At 43.2% G+C, this 12,571-nt stretch overlaps 1 protein-coding gene across 3 annotated transcripts; it reads right to left on the bottom strand.

Moving 5' to 3' along the window:
- Positions 1 to 32: 32 nt before the first annotated feature.
- On the bottom strand, positions 33 to 12,220 carry shtn3 (shootin 3). 3 transcript variants are annotated; one of them, XM_058064917.1, is made up of 15 exons: positions 11,778 to 12,220; positions 10,102 to 10,162; positions 7,992 to 8,086; positions 7,589 to 7,757; positions 6,360 to 6,539; positions 6,191 to 6,285; positions 5,979 to 6,125; positions 5,745 to 5,898; positions 5,237 to 5,402; positions 4,984 to 5,158; positions 4,844 to 4,858; positions 3,154 to 3,216; positions 2,954 to 3,083; positions 2,439 to 2,727; positions 33 to 1,355 (listed from the first exon to the last, which is right to left on the bottom strand). In XM_058064917.1, the coding sequence occupies exons 1-15, from the start codon at positions 11,811 to 11,813 to the stop codon at positions 1,256 to 1,258; spliced, it is 1,875 nt and encodes a 624-aa protein (XP_057920900.1). In that variant the 5' UTR covers positions 11,814 to 12,220; the 3' UTR covers positions 33 to 1,255. The 3 variants fall into 3 exon arrangements, with proteins under 3 accessions (XP_057920900.1, XP_057920901.1, XP_057920903.1); XM_058064918.1 differs by having other exon boundaries at positions 3,154 to 3,213; XM_058064920.1 differs by lacking the exon at positions 4,844 to 4,858 and having other exon boundaries at positions 3,154 to 3,213.
- Between the last annotated feature and the right edge of the window lie 351 nt (positions 12,221 to 12,571).

Here is a 12,571-nt window from a genome sequence, read left to right as displayed (position 1 = left end):
TGTACATTGTGTTATCCTGCTTTGAAATAGACAATATACATTGTAATTTGCATTGTTATTTATTTCAAGTGGTGGTTACATGAAAATTCATATTTTAAAAAACCCTATAACACTCATTATATATATGCTGTTTATCCCAAACACACACACACAATATCAATAATCATAATAAGGAGCAGCCATGTCTCAGCCTCATATTCGTATACGTAAGCAAGTTTTGGAAGACATCCGTTCTTACAAAGACGATTTAGGATCGCAGACGTGTGAATGACGAGAGGTAGCCGACAAAGGATGGAATTCCGACAAAGCTGCTTCCCAAACCGTTATTATTAATGAGAGTCTTGGCTTGTGGGGGGGCTCTCATTCCATTCCACACGCGTGCCTAATAAAGTGGACAGTGAGATGTTACTTAATGCATATTTTGCATCCATCCATGTTGTTTTCATGCTAATGTTAAAAAAAAAAAAGTGTATCAGGACACTGATGACACAAAGTGACAAAAGGTCGAAATATGGAATTGTTTCTGTGCAAATAGTATAGCAAGTTCCCCTGGTTGGCTTTAATTGATCCACACCTGATTGCTAAGCACCTTCGTGTGGAGGCGGCAAAGTCTTTTCAGTCGTCAGGGGACTTGTGTGTTGTTGCATAATAAGCTTCGCCTCGGTTAGTCAGCACTTATTCATGACATAATGTCGGGAAATGCGTGGAATGTAAAGAAATGGGAAATAAAAATGACAGGGAGTCCCTAAAGTCTGGACACATCAGCAAAATGCAATTATACAAATATATGTATATATATAGTTAACACATACAAACACATTTTTTTAAATACTTAAAAAAAAATTTAAATATATATTATAATTATTAAAATTTTATTATTATTACTGTATAATTTTAATTATTTTATATTTATATGATTCAAATTGTTTTTATTGATAAATTCAGAATTTAATTGACGTTTTATAATGTATTTATACTGTATGTCCATACTGAGGGACACCCAGCATTATTTCCATTGGCCGGCAGGTGGCGACATTGTGGCTTTTAACGGCTGTTGGTGGCTCGTGAGTGAAGCTGCTGCATGAAAATAACTAAGATACTACATACGTCACATGTCAGTCATGTGACCGAACAGGCTGTTATCATTGGTTAGCAGAAACAAAAAGGTCACTTTAAAAAACAAAACAAAAAAACATGTGCATCGTTTGTGATGTCATAAGACCACGCCCCCTCTCAGAGGCCGACCTGGCTGTCGTCATTGGTTGCTCATGATGGCGTCTTCTCCGTGCTCGTTGTGGTGGACGCCGTTGGATTGGAGAGGCATCTTGGCGGTGGACCTGGTGTCCTCGGCAACGCTGTGGGGCGGAGACAATGTGAGGTGAAAGTTGTCAATAAAGTTACTGTGATTGGCTACGTTGTCATTTCAAGCTAGCCCCTCCCCTTCCACTACGTGGCCAAGATGGCAGACTAAGCGTGTATGTAAGTATGTAAGTACACTGATGGACACACAGTGTAAGTGTGTATGTAAGTATGTAAATACACTGATGGAGACCCAGCATAAGAGTGTATGTAAGTATGGAAGCGCACACTGATGGAGACCCAACATAAGTGTGTATGTAAGTATGGAAGTTCACCATTAGAGACACAGACTAAGCGTGTATGTAAGTATGGAAAAGCACTGATGGACACATAGTGTAAGTGTGTATGTAAGTATGGAAGTGCACTGATGGAGACATAGTGTAAGTGTGCATGAAAGTATGGAAGTACCCTGATGGAGACATAGTGTAAGTGTGTATGGAAGTATGGAAGTGCACTGATGGAGACATAGTGTAAGTGTGTATGTAAGTATGGAAGGGCACCGATGGGACACATAGTGTAAGTGTGCATGTAAGTATGGAAGTGCACTGATGGAGACATAGTGTAAGTGTGTATGTAAGTGCACTGCCTGAGACATAGTGTAAGTGTGTATGTAAGTATGTAAGTGCACTGATAGAGACATAGTGTAAGTGTGTATGTAAGTATGGAAGTGCACTGATGGAGACATAGTGTAAGTGTGTATGAAAGTATGGAAGTACCCTGATGGAGACATAGTGTAAGTGTGTATGGAAGTATGGAAGTGCACTGATGGAGACATAGTTTAAGTGTGTATGGAAGTATGGAAGGTCACTGATGGAGACATAGTGTAAGTGTGTATGTAAGTATGGAAGGGCACTGATGGACACATAGTGTAAGTGTGTATGTAAGTGCACTGATGGAGACATAGTGTGTGTATGTAAGTATGGAAGTGCACTGATGGAGACATAGTGTAAGTGTGTATGAAAGTATGGAAGTACCCTGATGGAGACATATTGTAAGTGTCTATGTAAGTATGGAAGTGCACTGACGGAGGTGAAAGTTGTCAATAAGGTTACTGATTGGCCACGTTGCGGTTGTCCAACCTGCGGTCGCAGCCATTCCCGAGCGGAGACTCCATGGGGTCTTTTTCCGACACGGAGCAGCCGGACCTTCTCTCCTGCCAGGAGCCCGCCCGGGGTTCTTTGTCTGAGCTCCTCCTTCTGGCCACAACGGGCCCCGGCCCGGAGCCCCGCCTCTCTGAGCCCAGCTTGGGGCCCGTCGGGTTGGAGGGGGTGATGGACCCGTCGGGATCTTTCCCGGAGTCGCTGCTGGCACGGCGCCCGTTCAAGCTGTCGCACGACGACACGTGACTCATTTGCCCGTCGCGTTCGTCTGATGGCGGAAAAAAAAAAAGATCGTCCAATCAGCTTTGAGGTGACCGGTCCAATACTCCAGCGCCAGAACGGCACGGCGGCTGGAGTCAATTGGAACGGAAACATCAATAAAGCAATGACAGCGCCGGCGTGACCTCACGGGAACCTGCTGGACCCGTGCGCTGGTGCTCAAACCCACGCGGACCCCCTGCTGTAAACCGCAACATCGATGTAGCTAGCTTCACCTCCGGAGCCGGCCTCTCCCGCCTTGTTGCGGCGCCGTCTGAGGATGACTTCCAGCTCGCTGTCCTTCTTCCCCGTTGGCGATGGCGCCGCCTCCTGGGAACCTCGACTGGGACTCCTCTTCACCGTCTCCTGCGGACGCAACAGCACCGCTACTTGCGTTCCTTCCACACGCATGTGTGTGTGTGTGTGTGTGTTTTACCAGCATGCCCTTGAGTTCATCCATGGCGCTCTCCTGAGCTTTCTCCTCGCTGGATGGAGGCTGCTGAACAACAAAGATCTTGATGGATCAAACTCAGTACTAAGTACATACTATGTATAAGCACTTTCACACACCTTCCATTCATTTCAAGTTAGCCCCTCCCCTTCCGCTACGTGGCCAAGATGGCAGTAAGTGGCTGCTAAGTGTCCATCACTGCACACTCACTATTTTGAGTGCAACGTCTGAGTACTGACAGTGTACTGCATTTTAGTGTACCTCTTATGCACTCAAAAGAGCAAGTGCTCTGTAAGTGTACTGAATGCATGAATGGCGACATAGTCTTAGTGTGTATGCAAGTATGGAAGTGCAGCAATAGAGACAGTTTAAGCGAGTATGGAAGTACACTGATGGACACATCATGTAAGTGTGTACGTAAGTATGTAAGTATACTGATGGAGACCCAGCATAAGTGTGTATGTACAGTATGGACGTGCACCAATAGAGACACAGACTAAGCGTGTATGTAAGTACGGAAGTACACTGATGGAGACATAGTGAGTGTATGTAAGTATGGAAGTGCATACTGATGGGAGACCCACCATAAGAGTGTATGTAAGTATGGAAGTACACTGATGGACACATAATGTAAGTGTGTATGTAAGTATGGAAGTGCACACTGATGGAGACATAGTGTAAGTGTGTATGTAAGTATGGAAGGGCACTGATGGAGACATAGTGAGTGTATGTAAGTATGGAAGTGCACACTGATGGAGACCCAGCATAAGCGTGTATGTAAGTAGGGAAGTACACTGATGGAGATATAGTGTAAGTGTGTATGTAAGTGCACACTGATGGAGACATAGTGTAAGTGTGTATAAGTATGTAAGTGCACACTGATGGAGACCCAGCATAAGTGTGTATGTAAGTATGGAAGTACACTGATGGAGACATAGTGTAAGTGTTTATGGAAGTATGGAAGTGCACTGATGGAGACATAATGTAAGTGTGTATGTAAGTGTGGAAGTACACTGATGGAGACATAGTGTAAGTGTGTATAAGTATGTAAGTGCACACTGATAGAGACCCAGCATACGTGTGTATGTAAGTAGGGAAGTACACTGATGGAGATATAGCGTAAGTGTGTATGTAAGTATGTAAGTGCACACTGATGGAGACATAGTGTAAGTGTGTATAAGTATGTAAGTGCACACTGATGGAGACATAGTGTAAGTGTGTATGTAAGTATGGAAGTACACTGATGGAGACATAGTGTAAGTGTGTATGGAAGTGCACTGATGGAGACATAGTGTAAGTGTGTATGTAAGTATGTAAGTGCACACTGATGGAGACATAGTGTAAGTGTGTATAAGTATGTAAGTGCACACTGATGGAGACATAGTGTAAGTGTGTATGTAAGTATGGAAGTACACTGATGGAGACATAGTGTAAGTGTGTATGTAAGTATGGAAGTGCACTGATGGAGACATAGTGTAAGTGTGTATGAAAGTATGGAAGTACACTGATGGAGACATAGTGTAAGTGTGTATGGAAGTATGGAAGTACACTGATGGAGACATAGTGTAAGTGTGTATGTAAGTATGTAAGTACACTGATGGATACATGGCGTAAGCGTGTATGTAAGTATGTAAGTGCACTGATGGAGGTGAAGAAGTGTACTCGATGCACTCACTTTGACGGCAAGTCTCTGTGGGGCCATGGAGGCGGGGTTGGGAGGACATGGAGGGCGGAGTTTGCGGGGACACAATGAGGTCAGAGATAAGAGGTTTTGTGATGTCGGCACGTCGGACAGGAAGGAGCGGGCGGGGTCACCTTGCTCTCCTGACTCTTGACGGGTCGCAGGACCACGCCGTGCTTGATGCGCTCCATCATCTCGTTGACGGCCTTCACCTTCACGTCGTCCACGCCCTCGGACGCCGGGGGGTTCTCCACCTTCAAAGATGCTTTGGACCCTTTGGACGTCTTCCTCATGATGGCGATTAGAGAGCTGAGGGCGTTCGTGAGACAAGGGATGAACTTTGACCTGAAAGGCCAAGATGGATTCATGAGGTGTCCTGATCCTCACCTGAGGGGGTTGCATCTGGACGGGGGTGGCGGAGGAGGCGGAGGTGGCGGCGGAGGAGGAGGCGGGGGCGGCTGCGGTAGAGGCGCAGGGGGCGGGGCTACATCGGGTGCCGGGGCGGGAGGTGGCGGCGTGTCGGTCGTCATGGCGACCTTCTGGAGCTGCTGGACTGTGGAGAAGAAGGAGGACATCAGCGACGTCTCATCTTCTGTGTTCTCCTCACGGCGGCGGGCGCCAGATGTGTTTTTCATCTTCTCCGCTTCAATTATTCACGCTATGCACGCCATCTTTGCCGTGTGGTCATGTGACCCACTTAGGAGCGGACAACAACGCTTCACCAGGTTGCTTCAGAACCTGATTTAGTTAGTTTTTTTTCCTTCGTCCTCATTACGACCCATCTTCTATCTTCTCATCTTCACTAGGGTGGAGGTACGCTGGAGCCTATCCCACTTTGAAGCTAAATCGAAGCTAGCATGGAAGCTAAAAGAGAAGAAGAACATCTCGCACGCACGTGTCTTCTGCAGGTGAAGGTTGTCCTTCTCCGTCTGCTCCAGCCGGGCCTCCAAGTCCTTCTTCTCGTCCTCCAGGAGCTGGACCTGCCTCTGCAGGGCCTCCACGTCCTTCTTCACGCTGCTGCCGTCCACCTGGGCCTCCAGGTCCCGCACCTAGAAGAAGAAGATGAAGATGTTATGAAGTTGTCATAAATATTATCATATTTTGGTGCTTTTTTTTTTTTTTTTTTTACCGTTTCCTGATGCCGCAGTCGCTCGTCCTCCAGCGTTTTGGTGACGGCGGCGACCTCGTCCAGAGCGTTGAGGAGCTGCAGGGTGGGCTCGGCGGTCTGCAGGAGGAGCGTGCTCTGACGCTTGGCCTCCTTCTGCTTCACCAACATCTGCGAAGGGAGACGTTTTGTCGTCACGGCGACTCGTTAGCGACAAATGACGTGTGATTATATACCTCGTGTGCGTACGTCTCGGCGTGGACTCGAAGGTTCTGCTCCAAGTCCAGCTGCTCCTTCATGCCTTCGTACTCCAGCGTGGCCATCGTGGAGACTGCGGATGGAGGACGCCATGGATGCCGTGTGACCGTCCACAACAACATGACGGCGTCGGTACAGCGTACTCACCTCTGTTGAACCTCTTGATGGTTTGGCGTTGTTGTTCCACCGTGTCGCCGAGTTCCTTCATTCGCTGCTCATCTCGTCGGGTCTGAGACGTGAGCTCCTCCAGTCTTCTCTGCTGCTCGTGGATTTGACACAGGAAGTTCTTCTTCTCCTCCAGCAAGCTGCTGACCGCCTCCCGTAGCTCTGAAGATACACACAGGATGAGGATGGAAAGGATGCAAGTTCTATGCTAGAAGTCAGATGTATTTTAAGATAAAACTGCATCTCACGTCGATGAAAAAAAAGTTAAAAAATTATTATTAGTTTGACACTTTTTTCTCTAAATTTTCCATTTTGGTTCTTTATTTTCACAAATATTTTAATATTAAATTTACATTTTTATTTTATTATTGTAACATTGTGACTTTTTCACAACCTATTTTTATTTTATTGTCGCTGTATTTCTCATACTTTTATTTTTCACTTATTTAAAATGTATTTTTATTTTGTTTTTTTATTTAAAAAATATGTTTTTTTCCTCATAATATTAAGCACTTTATTCTTTATTATTATTTATTATTGAAACCAAATTCTGATCTTGTTTTTCTCTTGCGTTTCTCATGTGCCGACGTTAGAAATTATATTTATTACATTTTAACTTCAATTCTAATGATTTTATTTTAAACTTAATTTATTATATTTAGTAATTTTTTATTGTTAATAATTTTCTCGTAAAAATAGTATAATATAAATATAATATATAATAAGAATATAAATAAGAATATTATGATTATATTGTTGTAATATAACTTAATTAATTATACACCTTAATTAATTGACATAATTAATTAATTCATTAATAATGTATTTTTTTAAAGAATTGCACCTTTATTTTTAAAATGAATATGCAATTTTTCCATTTTTTTCTATAAGATTTTATTGTTTTTACATTTCAATGATTTTACTTTGATAGCATTTATTATTTAATTGTTATTTTACGAATTATGCTATTTTCATAATATTAGGAATTTTATTCTAATATTTATTTTTATTAAATAAAAATAAATATTAGAATATTTATATATTTATATATAAATAAATTTATATATTTATTATTTTATTATTTATTTTTATTATAACTTTATTTTATTAATATTTCAAATTTATTGTCAAAAGATTATTGCTGTTTTTTCCAGTTTTGCAGTTATTTTTTGCTGTTTTTTTCTGGAGTGGAAGGTTTGGTGCCGCGTCACCTTTGACCTGTTGTTGGTACGGCTCCAAGGCGTCGGCGTCGGCGTCGTCCTCCGTCGGCTCGCCGTCGGCTTCCACTGCCATGCAGTCGGAGATGCTGGGGAAGAGCTCGTCCAGACAAGGCCGAGACGACAAGCTCAGGTACTTCAACTTCCTGTTCTCGCAGTTCAGCTGGCGGTTGGGGCGGGGCATAACAGGTGTCAATCAAAATGATGTCAGGCTTTTCCGAAATCGTTCAGGACATGCTATGATATGCTGTGATGTCTGAGATGACATTTCTCAGCACGCTGGTCATATATTGAATGTATGAACGTTACGAGTCAGCACAAAGCACATTGTGCTGACTCATGCTGAACGCTAGCTAGCATGCTAATCTCCTTCCCGGAGAGGATTACGGAGGCGGACCTTGGTGGCGAGGGCCTCGGCGTTCTCCCGACACGACTTCTCGATCTCCAGCTGAGTCTGCAGGACGCTGACCTCCTCGATCACCATCTGTGACACTGACACACACACGCACACATGCACACACACACGCACACACACACACACACATCACTGTTATTCTTTGATTTACTATTACTATTGTTTCTCCAATTATTACTACTACTTACTATTATTACTGTTAGCAATACACACTTTAGAACTAAGTGTAAGTTGGTAAGTGCACTCAAAAGACCAAGTGCAAGTAGGCAAGTGCACTCAAAAGACTAACCCTAAGTAGGCAAGTGCACATAAAAGACTGAGTGTAAGTAGGCAATTGCACTTAAAAGACTAAGTGCAAGTAGGCAAGTGCACTCAAAAGACTATGTGTTAGTAGGCTAGTGTACCTAAAAGACTAAGTGTATAAGTAGACAAGTACACTTAAACGACTAAGTGCAAGTAGGCAAGTGCACTCAAAAGACTATGTTTTAGTAAGCTAGTGTACCTAAAAGACTAAGTGTATAGTCGACAAGTACACTTAAAAGACTAAGTGTAAGTAGGTAAGTACAGCTAAAAGACTAAGTGTAAGTAGGCAAGTGCACTCAAAAGACTAAGTGTACGTAGGCAAGTGCACTCAAAAGACTATGTTTTAGTAAGCTAGTGTACCTAAAAGACTAAGTGTATAGTCGACAAGTACACTTAAAAGACTAAGTGTAAGTAGGTAAGTACAGCTAAAAGACTAAGTGTAAGTAGGCAAGTGCACTCAAAAGACTAAGTGTAAGTAGGCAAGTGCACTCAAAAGACTAACCCTAAGTAGGTGAGTGCACCTAAAAGACTAACCCTAAGTAGGCAAGTGCACCTAAAAGACTAAGTGTAAGTAGGCAAGTGCACTCAAAAGACTTAGTGTAAGTAGGCAAGTGCACTCAAAAGACTTAGTGTAAGTAGGCAAGTGCACTCAAAAGACTAACCCTAAGTAGGCAAGTGCACTCAAAAGACTAAGTGTAAGTAGGCAAGTGCACCTAAAAGACTAAGTGTATAAGTAAACAAGTACACCTAAAAGACTAAGTGTATAAGTAAACAAGTACACCTAAAAGACTAAGTGTAAGTAGGCAAGTACACCCAAAGGACTAAGCGTATAAGTAAACAAGTACACCTAAAAGACTAAGTGTAAGTAGACAAGTACACCTAAAAGACTAAGTGTATAAGTAAACAAGTACACCAAAAAGACTAAGTGTAAGTAGACAAGTACACCTAAAAGACTAAGTGTAAGTAGGCAAGTACACCCAAAGGACTAAGTGTGCGTATGAAGCGTATTGACTGGAGGAGTCAGTGAGCTCAACAATGCACGCCAGCTGACAGGATGGTAGCTAAGGAAGTACCTTCATCAGCGATGCTAACAACATGAATAATTCACATGAAAGTGGTGAATAATTCACAGCGACAACATAATGGAGCGGCACATCATCAATACATGAATGTATGAAAGATGAATACATGAACGAAGGAATCATATTTTCATGCATTTTCGAGGTTTTAGCGTGACATGTAATAATATCATAAAAAATAAACCAATAAACATCATAAACAACATCAGCCGAGAATAATACAATGAATACATGAGCCCCTCTGGGTTGCCATGGTGACCACCAAGCTGACTTAAGTTTACTTCCTGTCTGAGCATCACAATAAAAGACACACATTAGCATTAAGAATAAGTCTAACATGTATTCATACTGTGATTAATTACACACGTTATACTATAGCTACTCTTGTACATGATATACTGTACATACAGCATATACTGTAGATGATACACTATGTATATATGTATAGATACTGTATATACATAAATGCTATAGACTAGCCTAGTTGATTCTTACCTGAGTGAACCATCATCAACAAAACCAGCGACTGACTCCTCACTGACACACTAACCCTACTGTCACCATGGGAACAACACTCTGCCCGCCCCTAAGACACGCCCACCTTGCAGGTGGTCTGTTTATGTGTGTGTGTGTGTGTGTGAGAGAGAGAGAGAGAGGGGCACACGGTTAGCTTAGCATGCTAGCATGGAGGCGAGTAGAGGAGGACCAACCTCTCTTGATGTGTTTGAGTTGTCTCTCCGCCTCGTCCCTCTCCTCCGTCAGCCTGCTGCACTGTGGACGCCACGTCACGCACATGTTACACAATGTTACACACTGTTGCACAACGTTGTGGCACACTGTACAGCGTTACACAACATTAATAAAGGTTGCACAACGTTACATTCCCGCTAAACAACGTTACGCCACAATGCTAAACATTAAACGTGACACCATGTTACACGACGTTACGCGAGTTACAGCATGCGACACGGCGCTACACATTGTTACACAACGGAGCACCACGTTACACGCGTTGCGCTATGAACAGTTTTACGCGACAATTAAACGATACACGTTTAATGTTACACCGCGTTACATGACGTTGAACGCTACGCCATGTTAAGCAACGTTACACCGGATTCCGCTGTTACACGACACGGCACAGCGGAGCGGAACATTAAACGTGACCCCGTGTTACATGACATTGAACGTTACGCCATGTTATGCAACGTTACACCGGATTCCGCTGTTACACGACACAACACAGTGGAACGAAACATCAAACGTTGCACCGTGTTACACAACGTTACACATCGTTACACAACATTACACAGTGTTACACGTTACACCGTGTTACACAACGTTACACAGTGCTAGTGTTACAGTGTTACACAGCGGCACATGTTACACGCTACACAACGTGACACAACGTGACACGTTACACAACGTGACACGTTACACAACGTTACACAGCATTACACAACGTGACACCGTGCTGTTGCGTAACGTTAAATGTTTTAGCACGCAAACATGTTAAACGACACGACACCATGCTAGGCAACGTTACACGACATGACACAACCTCGGACAATGTTAAACATGAAACAACGCTAAATAAGACCAATTTTAAACAACATGAAACCCTGTTAAACAATGCTAATCATGAAACAGTGTTGAATTGTGTTAACGTTTAACAATCTCATGCGGTGTTATACAGTGTTTAACAACGTTACACAACATTAAACAGTCTTAGCCTAAACTAGTCTTAACTAGAGTTAAACATTGTTAACCGGTGTTAAATATTGTTCATTTGTGTTTAAAAAAAAAAGGACACGTGTATAGCCGTGAGGACTTAGCAGGTAAGCTAGCAGGTAGCCTGGCGTCTTCTTCATCTGTTTATTATCCAACAGCTCATTGCTGCCCCTCAGGTCACTTCCGGTATTGCACACATCAGGTCTATGATTGGTCCTTTCACCCCCCCACTTCCCCAGAGTAGCAGGACGCACTTGTCCCACTTTTTCGGGCTAACATTAGCTTGACACGTGATTCTACTAAAACAGTCCAAGCCATGATAAAACCCGTTTCTAGCACACACCAGTGGGGGGCGCCAGAGAGCATTTTAAGGAAGCGGCACCTTCCGAGGTACTACAGGTAAAAAACGCTCACGTGACACGTGGCTTATTAAACGGCTAACACCTTGTTAGCCATCATGACCATGAATCAGCACTTTATGCTATCGTTAGCTTCTGAGGTTGCTGGTAATGCGGTGTATTATATATAGAATTCTATCCATAAACACACATGATACATAAATACTTTAGTGATATTAATAGTGTATTTTCTATATTCTCCTTTGCTGCAATTGTGTGACATTTTGGGAGGGGTCCATGATTGAATGCTTCCTTACCTCCGTGTGCATGCGCGCGTCCTTGTGCTCGTCCATGATGATGATGATGATGACCAGGTTAGCTTTAGCTAATTTAGCTTCTTTCTTCTTGTTATCGTCCAAGCGTTTCCACGTCAAGGATATACGGATTCTAATTAATTGGCTTCTGATGGATTAGAAGCCATCATCGGTGCCGATGAAGGAGAATCTCTGTGAACCGCCGCAACCGGCAAAACACACACCCCTCCCCCTTGCCCCTGAGTGATGGGACGTTCACGAACGAATCGGTTCTTTTCAACGGCTCGTTAATATGAAGCTGGGAACCGAGTCGCAGCTTGCCGGTGCTTATTAGATTTACAACTAGCAACACGTCACGTGGTTGCACGGTGACTTATAACGTAATAAATATAAAAATGAGCCAAATTAGACAGCTATTTTGAACGGCTCTTTGAAAGAAACGGCTCACCAATATCCGGCTCCTCTCAAAGAGCCAAAAACCCCATCTCGACTGCTTCCCCTCCTTGAACAGCATCATCTGGACCCCCCTCGCCCCCACCTTCCGTATCTTCATCGTCAATGCTGCATCAATCTCATCTTTCCTACTAATTAAGACGTTTCACTTCTTATAAATCATAAAATAAAACTTGAAATATGCGCCTCGATTGGCGCACTAACACACTTACACTGAGCACTTTCAGTGCATAAGTGCGTTCAAGCTGCCGAAATTAGCTGCCAGTACCCGGATGTTACATTCAACACGCCCCAAATGCTAAGTGTACAGTGATGATGGACACTTACCACACTCAATAGTCGCC

Source organism: Doryrhamphus excisus, chromosome 2, assembly GCF_030265055.1.
Source record: "Doryrhamphus excisus isolate RoL2022-K1 chromosome 2, RoL_Dexc_1.0, whole genome shotgun sequence".
Lineage (NCBI taxonomy): Eukaryota > Metazoa > Chordata > Actinopteri > Syngnathiformes > Syngnathidae > Doryrhamphus > Doryrhamphus excisus.
Note: the sequence above shows the minus strand (reverse complement) of the source record. Positions and strands in the feature narration are given on the sequence as shown.